Source organism: Schistocerca americana, chromosome 3, assembly GCF_021461395.2.
Source record: "Schistocerca americana isolate TAMUIC-IGC-003095 chromosome 3, iqSchAmer2.1, whole genome shotgun sequence".
NCBI classification, from domain to species: Eukaryota; Metazoa; Arthropoda; class Insecta; order Orthoptera; family Acrididae; genus Schistocerca; species Schistocerca americana.
Window position 1 is genome coordinate 124,473,152 of NC_060121.1, and position 13,507 is coordinate 124,486,658.

At 39.1% G+C, this 13,507-nt stretch overlaps 1 protein-coding gene across 1 annotated transcript in view; it reads left to right on the plus strand.

Moving 5' to 3' along the window:
• The window catches only part of LOC124606906 (WW domain-binding protein 11), a 100,852-nt gene that overhangs the window by 54,703 nt on the left and 32,642 nt on the right, over positions 1 to 13,507 (plus strand). The window contains exon 5 of the mRNA XM_047139009.1: positions 2,492 to 2,748. Within this exon, the coding sequence (XP_046994965.1) occupies positions 2,492 to 2,748 (257 nt within the window). The remainder of the gene's footprint in view (positions 1 to 2,491; positions 2,749 to 13,507) is intronic.

The following is a 13,507-nucleotide window of genomic DNA, read 5'->3' on the forward strand; positions in this document are numbered from 1 at the left end:
TCTGCTTCGATCTTTCTTTGTCCGAGTTCAGTATTCCGATCCATAAGTCAAAACAAGTAGATAAATTGTGTATCATAATCTTTTCTTCCTCAGGTTTTCTCCAATTCTTAATTATGTCTGATAAACAATATAAATTTTTGAGCTATTTTGTATCCTCTCCAAAATTTAGCCCTTCCTTTCTTGGTTTGTGTACTTCTCTAGTTCTTTAATAATTTTTGTATTACAACTTACATCCTTTTTTTTTTTCATTTTTTGTGCTGACTTTCATTGCACCAGTGTTTGTTAAATTTATTTTCATGTCAGCTTCTTCAATTACCCTCGGCCATTTGTTTAGTTGTTATTGAAATTTCTATTCATTGTTTTCCCTTCTCATCACATCATCTGCATATGCTATGATTTTCATATCATCTGCTGTTGACCATTGGTGAACTTCTTATCATGTTGCCCATGACCATATTGAAGAGCATTGATGAGAACACACTCTTTGTCGAACCCCTCTAACTGTTGTAAAGCAATGCAACTTTTTGCTATCTATTATAACACAATTTGGGCATTTGTTATACATGTTTGTGATTTTGAGTTGCCAGTCCTTTTGGCAGTTCCAGTCTCTTCAGACCTTGCCATCTCTCTTCCCTTTTAACAGTGTCATAAACCTTTTTATACCTATAAATCAAACTATATCATCAGTCCCAAACTCTCATTCCTTTTCTACAGCTTCATGTTGACTGCAGACAGGCACCAGTGACTGCCATCCACATGAACTAGAATTAAAATTCTTTCAAAATCTCTGACCTCCTCCTGCTGTTGGAACTGTTGCTACTATTTATTCATTTCCACCTGTCATCAGATTTGTGATAATCGGTGTGCTAATCATTCTCAAGGACTTGAAATATAATTGCTGCACAACACCCTATAACAACATAAGTCAGCCAGTCATTGTCAACTTCACAAGAACTGTTCTTTATGTGACTTTGCTGTGGTTGATAAAATGGCAACAACAAAACCTAATTTAAATTTTTCTTAGATGTTTAGCTGGTTATAGTCATTAATACTTAGGAATTTTTGGCAGTGTGACTTGTTGCCTTCTCAGGTGACTGCTGATGACTAACTGGTGTTGGTGAGCACCCACAAAACCTTGGGCCTCACATTGTCTGCTTCTTCTCCTGATTATTTATTTAGTTAGTTAGTTACATGCTCCACTTATTTGTACTACTATTTATCATGGTTTGGGTCCGTTTTCAGGATATATGCACATTTATTTATTTATCAGTATGACAGCATGCTGGCCATTTACAGTCTACTGGCCTAAAATTTAGTAAAGATGAATATATTACTCTTAGATACTATTCATGCAACTAGTGATACACCCCCCCCCCCCCCCCCCTCCCCCCTCTTGCCCCCACCTACTTGCTCTTTGGGTATTGTTTAATGAATATCACTCAGACATGTGATTTTAGCCGTATTTTATAGCATACACATTTATTTAAGTGTGTGAATTGCCTACATGCATTTTCTTTAACTAGTTGTTGTTGTCGTCATCAGTCCAAAGATTGGTTTGATGCAGCTTTCCATACTTGCCTCCCATTCAAGCCCTCTTTATATCTGCATTATGACTACAACCTACATACACCTGAATCTGCGTGTCTTATTTGAGCCTCAGTCTCCCTCTGTAACATGCCTGGCTTTATATAATTCTGCAGTTACTGTGCAACATTCTATTTGGGTACGGTAATTAACCATCCATCTATGCCTATAAATGTCCAGTGCCAAAATGTAACCAGCTGCAAACATAAGTCTTCTAGCTGCTGTAAGTGCTGCTCAAAACAATGCTAATGACTTAAACAGCTGCTTCAGTGCCTGTGCTGTTTGGATTGTCCCATGCAAAACAGCTACTCTGTGTATAGGGAAGGGGAGCTAACACAAGACAGTTACTAAATATGTTATTGTCGAATGGAATATTAGGTGTTCCAGAGTAAATGAATGTCTTTAGAATGAGCAGAAAAGATATAAACTCATTAGCCATATTTGCTTCTAAAGTTGGTGCTTTTTGTGTTTAGCAATCTTCAGGTCCTCTAGGATGTTTGGCAGGTGCTCATACATAGGGGCTTCACTGTATAGTCACATGAAATATAGACCCATGGAAAGATCTGATGGAGAGGTCATTATATCACCAAAAGAAAAAACTCAAAAATCAAGGGAACATATCACATAAGAACGGGCACAAACTGTGCAGCTGATTGTCCCATTTTGCGTGAACCACACATTTTCCATCCGTAATTGTGTCCTGTTTACCTTTTCCTTATATCACTGTACTGTCGGTAGGTAAGATGATAATTAATGAAATGTCATTATATTCGGAATAAGACTGATATGAAAGGGCTGCCTTTAAATGTTGATCACTGTTATAATTTTCTATGACCATACAAACATCATAGATTTCGCAGTGTGGTAACTTCAAGAACACAGTGTTTGATGTTTTAATATTTTGTAGGTGATGCAGTAGTAGCAGAGCGTGCAGCTGCTGAAGCATCTGATAAGCGATCACGTGTGATCAGATTTGCTGACGACGATGATGATGATGACGAGAATGCAGAAGGTACAACAGATGATGCAGCAGTTGACAAAGGAGAGAACAATTCCAAGGAGAAAAATGATGACAGTCAAACTTCAGGGGCTCCCAAACCAACATCTTTGCAACAAAAAATGTTAGCTATGGCTGGCCAAGACATTGACCAATTCATGAAAGAGGTGAGTAATATGCCCAGTTTGAATGCAGAAATGTTTCAGATGTCAAGAACACTGTAGCTGCTTCAGTACATAGCTTCTGTCTTATAACACTGTAAACACACACACACACACACACACACACAAAATGTGGAAGAAAAATTTTCCATCTTTAGAGGCATGTCGCTAGTTGTAGCTGGTAATTTATTGGTATAGTGGCTCATTCTCTGTATTACAAGGCTATAAAGAATGAGAACATGACATTTACTGCCTGTAAAAATAAAACAAAGTACTCATGCTAAAATCTTAGACCAACTTCTGTAAAAGGTTTGCAGAAAAATGTGTGTCTGTTAAAAAAAATTTATGGTAAAATAGTTTTGACTGAGCTGGAACAAAAATGTGATAAAGTAACAAAACTGACCATTTGGTTCTAACAGACATAATCTGTTAATGGAAGGAGTAAAGCTAACCACTGGCTATCTAGTTAAGCTGTTATGTGCGGTTACCTTACTCTTTCCATTGACCATTATATAACTGGTAGGATAAAATGCCAAGTAAGCTGTGACTTGGCATATGCTCAAACACTCTGTTCTGTGATTACAATCCAATGTCTCTATGTACTGGCAACAGTTAGTTTGAAGTTGTATGTTGAATTAATTCAAACATTTTGAGGACTCTTGAAGTTTTCCTAACTTGACTAGCAACCCACAGACCAGACCAACAAAACCAGAAACCAATCAGTATCCCATATCTCTTGTACATTAAGATAATTACATATGCTAATTGACCAGTATGTTACTTTCTCGGTGAGGAAATAGGGTTGTCTGGGAAAGATTGAAGAGGCTGGGCAGATAATTCAGCCTCCAGGTGAGGGAGAGGCCGACTTGTGTGTGTCCTTGATTTGATGTCTTTTGTCCTTACTTCATGAAGAAGATAGAACGTAACAAATTCGGCTCCCAGGGTACATGAAAGAAATACATTTATTGGTAAATACATAAATGAACTGGAAGGTAGGAAGGTAGGAGACGAGATACTGGCAGAAGTAAAGCTGTGAGTACCGGGCGTGAGTCGTGCTTGGGTAGCTCAGTTGGTAGAGCACTTGCCCGCGAAAGGCAAAGGTCCCGAGTTCGAGTCTCGGGCGGGCACACAGTTTTAATCTGCCAGGAAGTTTCAAATAAATGAATTGTTCACAGTTCGAAGTGTAATAAAAAATAATAGCAATTTCTCGTAAAATGATAGTATCTCAATGGTAATCCAGCTCCACGAGGTCCTTGGTCAGCATCTGGTCAATATCGTAGATAGTGTCCACCTCACTCAAGGTGCGGGCTGGCCAGTGGGATGTTAAGAGAGTGCAGCAGCAGCTGAGGGGAGACCAGTGCTTGAACCAACACTGGCTGCCGGGATACAAGAGTGCTGGGGCTCGGCCAGATGATAGTGTCCAGGGCAGTATCCAGCCAGGTGCAGCTGGTGGGAAGCCAGCAAAGCACTGACCTGCTCGCAGCACTGTGGTTAGGGATGCGTGCACTGCTGGTGGGCAGTACTGATGCTTGGGGATGGGGGAAGAAATGTCTGATTAAAACCAGTACTGATATTTTAGTTCTGTATAACTGATATTTTTCTAAAACCTATGGCTTAGAAACTAGCAAAAAACATAAGGCATTTGAATCAGTACTGCATCATCGCAGAGACAATAATGTACTTTTTGCTGTGTGATGCGTAGGCTTGACAGATCCAAAAACAGAAAAAACCAGATTTTGTGTTTATATTCAGCTGGCCTTTCTGCTCTAAAAGCCGGATTATAAATTTTGAGTACAAATAGTCGGTTGGGTATTTTCAGTCAGTTGGGTATTTTCAATCATTTATTAATAATCAGTTACAGTCAGTTGTTTGCAAGACCCAACATAAATGTGCCTCAACTAAAAGAAAAAATAAAAAAACTGTAAGCACCTTTATAATTTAGCAGTTATGATAGCAATTAAGCTCTGTCTTCTTAATTGATGTCTTTTTCCTCAGATAATGTATGTCAAAATAAACTGCAAGCTGCCTGTTGAACAATGTAATTATACATTGTTCTGGGGCAGAAAGTGAAAATATGTTCAGAAACTTTCACTTCAGATTGTCTTATAAATGAATAACATTAATATGTAAGTAAGTATTACAATTTCTCTCCTAAACCCACTTTATCAAGAATTTTATTTTTCTTAGAAATCATTTCATGTAGCTCTTGACAGGATAATTTTAAATTACGCAATATCTTAGTGATTGTGTCGGTTTGCAATTTATCCTTGGGTTCATTGGTCATTTATGAAACAGAACTCTCATTCAGTGTTGGCATTATTGCCTGGAATTTCAGGTAATGTTTTGCTAATTTCAGTAATTCCAAATAAAATCCTTTATTATGCACTTGCATTTCTCAACACTGGTGGGAACGAGGTGTAAGCAGGATGGAGTGGGGTAGGCAATGGACTGATCGACACATTCTTTCTACTTTGCCTCACTCGCTCTGTGCCTTGCATGGTTGTAACATGGGATGTTGTGCTTGTTCGACCTACACAGAAAAGTGTTGGACACAGTCATAACAATAGCATTTCTTGGTATATTGGCAATCCTAGTGGTATGGTCTATTGACAGTATGCGTGGACACACAGTGTGCAAGAGTTGCCCCCAGCGGTTTTGTATGGTAATTTCTCACTGTTTTCCTCAGACATTGAACTCATACCATCCAGGGTGTACACGCGGCCAAGGGAAAAAAAAAAAACCTGAATTTCCGTGTTAAAAGATACACTTTCTTCCAGGTGAAAATACACTTTTTCCGTGTTATGTGACAGTATACTATCTGTCAGAACTGTAAAACTTACAAATCCTTTGAATGGTTTGGTTTTATACAGCGGTGTAGAATTTCCCAGCACTTTAGAAAATGAAACTCACGGGAAAAACACTTTTTGGAAAGATCTTTGATGTGCAGTAACATGTACGCTGCATATTTTCATATTATTTAAATTCGAAGTCCACTAAACCTCGTCTGTTACTTTCTGAAAGCATTGAAATTGAGATTGCGATGCACCTTTGTAAACCTTTGTAAGCCATTCATAGCTCATCTCACGTGATCTCGCAATCCGATGACAGTGGCTATTCAGAGCATAGGACACATGATGCAGTCAGGCAGTAGCAACATCACTGCCAAGTAGCGAGAAAAAACAAATAGGAAAAGTTACAGTTTAAATTAACTTACATAGTGTTGCTACAAGAACAGCAAAGCTTTCACATATAATATTGGTCTCGAAGATTAATAAGCTGCAAGAGAAGCTACGCTAATCTTTCACATATAACGTTGATCTTTCTGTGCGTGTTACACTTTAAGATACATCACACGAATGTGCCAGTAAAATTTTTAATAACGACATAAATATCTGATTTTCTGGGCTCGAAATTCTTCTAACTGGCTCGTCATCAGAGAGTTGATTTTTAATGAGAGTCAAACACTCTGCAATTTCAGAAATTCATCATACATTCTCGGACATAGTTCATCTTGTGTAAAAGGAAATTTACTTTGAAAGTAACGCTTTTCAAACCACCATTCGCAATAACCTGTTAGAAACAGGTTTGTTCCAGCAGTTGCCAGAGTGCCAGATAGGCGTCACTGGGCTTGCGCAGCTACGATGACATAGGGAGCCCGTATGTTCGTACGTGTGAAACATTAAAATATCTTACATAAAAGAAATAAGACATCAAAGGCTACTACAAAAGCATCGGAATTTTATGAACCAAACTAAAATGCGTGATCCGGTTTAAAGTGCACATTCGTATGTCCAGATTCCCAATGAAGCAGGCCTCAACAATGAAGTAGGCTTTTCAGTGCGCTTTTCGGGATGTAAATTTTCTTGGAGTACCAGTATTGTATTATCTCGTGCTTGGTTCTTTATTATGCCATACATACTAGAAGCTGAAAACATGCACTTAAAATGCTGCGAACAGTTGAAACTAGCCAATAGTTTCGAATTACCGTATTTACTCGAATCTAAGCTGCACCTGAAAAATGAGACTCGAAATCAAGGAAAAAAAATTTTCTCGAATCTAAGCCGCACCTGAAATTTGAGACTCGAAATTCAAGGGGAGAGGAAAGTTTTAGGCTGCACCTTCAAATCGAAACAAAGTTGGTCCATTGTAATATGAGACACAATTTAGGTCAAATGAATGACGATACAGCTACAGTAGTTTGGTTCGAGATGTAAGCTTAACAGTTACGCTTTACCAGATAGCCATTGCTATGTGTCAGGCGCTCCGTCCGTATTTATACGGGTACCCTTCCTTTATCACGTGCGTCACTCTAAGCTGGATGCATTACTGTACTGTGTCATGCATTGTTTGTCGCATTTTGATAATGAGTGTTTATGGCCTGTCGCCGCTCACGGCATGGCTTGCTTTTGTGCGTGCTACCGCCGCTTACAATCGTCTCATTAGCGAAACAATGGCAAGAGACTGCTATTTGTTGTTACTTATACTGCTGATTTCTTTGATAATGACCAACAAGAACCAAATAATAGACTGCGTATGATAGAATATGTTCTGAATGAGAGTTTAGCGAAAATTTTTCTCCGTTTGAAAATCTTTGCAGGCGCCTCTTTAGTACATCAAATTCTGCACAGAAATTAGAGTAATCTTAGATTTAAAAATCTAGTCAATTGCCGTACTTCATTTCTGACTGTATCACTATTACGCATAAGAATAATACGAATATAAACATGACATCATATGTGTATTCTTCCGTGTTTTCTGTTGTCTCACTCTAGTTTCGTAGTTTATTAGGCACACAGAATTTAAATGAGATAGCAGCAAACACGAAAGAATACATGGCAAAATGTTTATATTCGAATTATTCTTATGGTGAGGAGAATACTGCATGTGATTCACAATTCATAAAAGTTCCTATTAGCAACTATCTCTTCTCACAGGTAGGAAAAATTCAGAACGTAGAGTTGGCCATATTGACAAACATCCCTAACAGTCTTGCCAGTCGGATTTACGTAGTACATTGAAACGCTGCAACATTCGAAGATAAACAATACGGAATTTGTATTTACTTCGATGGATTATGCATGAAAATGCAGTGGTCGAAACTCGGGGCGGAGGAAAAAAAGCTCGTCTTCCACTTTTTTTTAAATTTGTTTACTGACGCAGAGGTTTTGGCGCCAGTATTTATCTTTGTGCCTACAAAGCATGCTTGTGAAGCGCTACATATATTCGATGGCAGAAGTTAGTTGTGGCAGCACCTACCAACATTTTTCAGAACTTCCGCTTGCTTTGCACTCGATTCTAAGCCGCAGGTGGTTTTTTTGATTACAAAAACCGGAAAAAAGTTGCGGCGTAGATTCGAGTAAATACGGTAAACACTTTGTTTCAAATAAATTGACTGCCTCAGTGGAAAAAATTAATAAAAGCCAAATTTCTGTAGCAAACTGACAAAAGAACTTCATTGTCTGGCAAGGTGATTAATGCTGATAAAACGTTTTAGCCTTCCCTAATTATGTGAATGTATTTTAATTCACTTGATAGCTACCAGCGACAGAAATCCGTTCTGTTTTTATTAAACATAAACACGGGTCAGGTGGAGACTACCCACCTCCCCACTACAACTCAGATTGCTCTGCACATCAGCCCTGGATTTACTATATTTCCGAACTGGGGCAATAGTAGATAGTGCCCTCACCCCCTCCCGCGAGCGTTTTGGAATAGGACTTTTCAGAAATATGTTTATTTTGTAGCACACATCTTTCTGAAGAGTCTGATACATAAAACATAAATGTTCGACGCCATGTGAGACATATTATTTCCTCTTAGGTTGGCCAAAGTGCAGCGCCATGCTCCTTTACACCGTATTATTCTATTGCACGTCACTGAATTTCGTTCTGTAGGATTCAAACGTGTATATTTTGTACTGGATGCCATCAAACTATATTCAGGACAGGTTTGACATCCTGCCCCTCTTTTTATAATACTGGATGGGAAGATTTGTAACTGGGAGAACAATAACTCTTCAGAAAATTTGCACTCTTTATTGCCTATTAACTAACAACATGCTGTTTTGTGTGACATAATATTAAATATAGAATACATAAAGGCAAGAAACACGCAAGACAGTATACATTTCTTCCTAGCTGTTTTTTCTCTCTATCTTGCTACAACTTTACATGGTGTGCATTCCCGACTGCGAAAGAATCTATTACCTCATCAAAGGTCATCAAATGTTTTGCTACACAAAAATCGAAAAAGCTGAAAAAGCTGTTAATACGAATAGTACCCATGACTGTTGTGGTTTCTTGATCTGATTATGTCTATTTTGTCACTGTCTGCTAGATAAAATGAAATAGGTCTTTCTAATATTGCAACTATTGTAATATACATCAAATTAACAAGACTGTTTTGGCACAAATGGTCCTTTTTATAACACGACAGAATATAATTCAGGAAGTACCAATACCAAATGCTCTCCTAAGACAGCTTGTCACTTGGTGAAGTGAGCAGTGCACTCAGCAATAAGGAACAGATGTGTAGCACTACACAGGTTCAGATGCTTAGCAAATGTGGAGACATATACAATCTTTCAGACTGCAAGGGTCTGATAAGACTGTTATAGAGAGCAGGAGAAAGTCATTATGAGTGTTCCTGGAGTAAAAAATTATTCCACTAGATCAACACAAGCATAGGAAGATAGGAGGATTTCCAGAAAAAGTTGTCGGCCGTCTAAAGCAGCCAGCATGTATAATGGAGGGACGTCACCTAGCATCAGCCAAAATCAAATAGGGCATGCAGTGGCAACTTGATAAACTAGAGGAACTCAGTTTAGAAATTTTTAGTAAAATGTAAAAGACACACAAAAGAAATTACCTTTGACACCTGTTGGCAGATTAAAATTGTGTGCCGGACTGAACTCGAAGTTGGGACCTTTGCCTTCCACAATATCCTTTCTTTCAGGAGTGCTAGTCTTGCAAGTTTTGCAGGAGAGCTTCTGTGAAGTTTGGAAGGTAGGAAATGAGGTACTGGAAGAAGTAAAGTTGTGAGGATGGGTCGTGAATTGTGCCGGTGTATCTCAGTTGGCAGAGCACTTGGGTGTGGAAGGCAAAGGTCCCAAGTTGGAGTCTCACTCCGGCACACAGTTTTAATCTGCCAACAAGTGTCAAAATTACATACTTTTGTGTGTAAGAATCAGACAAGTTCGGAACAATTTGAGAACTAGTGGTGACTAGCCGACTTGCCAAAAACGTCAACAGTGAGTCATCAGAGAACAACAGGCAGACAAAAAGAAAGAATGACAGACAGTGGACATGGCATGTCAGAATAGTAAGTCTAGAAAGCAAACAGAGATCTAAAATTGAGTTTCTAAGACATAGCAAACTCAGAACCAAGATAACGATGTATTGTGAGATTAGTACTGTAGTGCACAGAAATTGTAACTGATTGTGCTCCCAGCTTGAAAGGGACACAGCAGCTGTCGATAGGCTGGCTTAGTGAGTGGGTCCACGCGGCAGCCCTAGCAGTGGCGACCCGCATCAACCACACGATGCGCGGCCACGCTGTCTAGTGGCTACCATCGTTTTCCATATCACCTGTGCTGGGGCGGGAAACCTAAAAATTTTTATACAGTAAGAATACACTGAAAGAAACACAGTGTGAAAATGTTAGCTGCTAAGATACACTGCAGGTATTTTAAAAAAAGAATGTTGAAATTTTCTGAATTTGTAGCTCGCCAGGTGGCTGGAGACATTATACCACTGCTATAATTGTAGCAGACAGTGCTTCCACAACACTGTGGGCACATGCACTTGGTTAACAACACATTGGTAAATACATAACACAGCACAACATGATCATAATTTGTATAACGTTTCAGTTTCTGTTGATAGTATCTCCTAGACGATTGTTCACAGTTACTATTTGCTCAATTCGCAACCCATTTAATGTCCATAATAATTAGCAGTTGCCTTTGCTTTATCACTAAGTGTTAGTAATGGAGACAAAACTGAAATAATTTTCTTTATGATTTCTTGGTATATGCTTGCTAGTAGCACATGTCTTTGTGCAGCTTCCAGACTTTCATTGTAACGTGGAATCCAATTAATGTTTCCAACCTGACAAAAATGAAATATGAAGAATGTGGTATGGATATGCAATCGAAACCACTTATTGCTCTTGAAGACCTGTGTATGTATTATATCTACGCACATCAAAAAAAGGTTTTGCGTCAGCTTGATTCCGTCCTCTTGCATTGATGTATGCCTGCATTTGTCATGGCATACTATCCACAAGTACATCAAGGCACTGTTGGTCCAGATTGTCCCACTCTTCAACGGCGATTCAGCGTAGATCCCTTATAGTGGTTGGTGGGTCACATCATCCATAAACAGCACTTTTCAATCTATCCCAGACATGTTCGATAGGGTTCATGTCTGGAGAGCCTGCGGCCACTCTAGTCGAGCAATGTCGTTATCCTGAAGTAAGTCATTCACAAGATGTGCACGATTGGGTTGCGAATTGTCATCCATGAAGGTGAATGCATCGCCAATATGCTGCCTATATGGTTGCACTATCAGTTGGAGGATGACATTCATGTATCGTACAGCCGTTATGGCACCTTCCATGACCACCAACTGCATATGTCGGCCCCACATAACGCCACCACAAAACATCAGGGAACCTCCACCTCACTGCACTCGATTCAGCCAAACACATCTCCAATTGTCTGGTTTAAGGCATATGCAACACTCATCAGTGAAGAAAACGTGATGCCAATCCTGAGCAGTCCATTCGGCATGTTGTTGGGCCTATTTGTACCACACTGCATGGTGTTGTGATTGCAAAGATGGACCTCGCCATGGACATTGGGAGTGAAGTTGCACATCATGAGCCTATTGCACACAGTTTGAGTCATAACACGATGTCCTGTGGCTGCACGAAAAGCATCATCCAACACAGTGGCACTGCTATCAGGGTTCCTCCGAGCCATAATCCATAGGTAGAGGTCATCCACTGCAGTCTTGGGCAGCGTGAGCGAGGCATGTCATCGACAGTTTCTATCTCTCTCTATCTACTCCATGTTCAAACACCATTGTTTTGGTTCACTCTGAGACGTCTGGACACTTCCCTTGCTGAGAGCCCTCCCTGGCACAAAGTAAGAATGCTGACGTGATCGAACCGTGGTATTGACCGCCTAGGCATGGTTGAACTACAGACAACACGAGCTGTGTACCTCCTTCCTGGTGGAATGACTGGAACTGATCAGCTGTCGGACCCCCTCCATCTAATGAACAGTGAAAGGGACTGTGTCTGTGATACAATATGCACCGCCAACGTCTATCTTCAGGAGTTCTGGGAACTAAACTTTTTTTGATGTGTGTATTATCATAGGACATTCATTCCAGTGATGTCACATTTCATTAGAAATTGTGAAAACGTAGACAAAACTTTAAATAACTCAGATGATGATTGTTGTGCCCAGTCCAGAAGAAAAATGGAGTGTCTTCCAAGCCTAAAGAAAACATACACAGTAATAGTTTTCAGTAAGAAAGAAAAGTCTTAAATTTCTTTTGTGAAACAAAATAGAAAAGCAGTGTGCAAAGCCACATTCGTTTTATAAAATATGAACATGAATTGTGCATATGGAAGAAGATTTACATGAAGTACGAAATATGCATCAAAATGAAACTCTCAAAAGTGTCAAAGTAAAGCTATTTGAAAGATTCAGAACTGCTTGAGATAGTCAGTGCACTGTTTCCGAGGGAGCTCTAAAAGACTGGACACTCTGAAGTTCAAGTGAGATGAACATTACTGATTTCAAAGCCTCTTAGACCTGGTTAAACAGATTCAGGAAATTATAAGGGAAAGATAGTCCCAAAATTATTAAGTTTACTTTGAGTAAACCTGTAGAGATGTCATTAATAGGTAATATTATAGAGATTCGTAGTGGACGTGAAGACAAAGCTTCTTGTTACCTCTCAAAAACTGTGTATAAAGCCAGTCAGTCAGATTTCTTGCCAGTTGCGCTTTATTGTTTTGAGCGAAAAACAAACAAGAGTCACTCGCGCACTCAATGGGTGCTATGACTCATTCATATACCATATTTACCCAATTATAAGATGAGGTTTATTCCCAAATTCATCATTCAAAAAATACAAGTCACCTTATATTCCAAGATTAAACTATTGTTGTGGAGGTCAACATTTTTATGTTTTTTAATAAGAGTATATAGGGTCATCTTACACTAATAAATGAAGCATTGCCTATTGAGGTCACACGCAGCTTTATTCAGAAACATTCTGAAGGGCACTTGTGGGCAAGCAATACTCACATTCATATAGCTCAAGGTCTCCCAACAGCCCAAAGTACTCACTACTGTATCGATGTTGCTCAAACAATCACATGGCACTAGTACAAATGATATGCAAGCAGCTATGAACTAGCCACTACAACAGTCTACTGATCTGCTTAAAATTTAACAATTTTGTGAAACACAAGAGGAAACATCGTTAAATTCTGTCACCTTACATACTCTTGTAGTATTTGAACCGGTTTGCAATAAAAGTTCCAATACATTTGTGGATACCAAATACAAAAATTAATCCTGCTTATTAAGTAAAGGGAACATTCAAAAGGGAAAATGCCGTCCTGCAGCCAGCATTACTTGGCACTGCAACCAGACCAATATTTTATTTGAGTATGAGAGACAGTAATGATTTACTAAGTGGGTTGCAAATGAGAAATTCGGTCGCTGTTCATGTATTAGAATGCC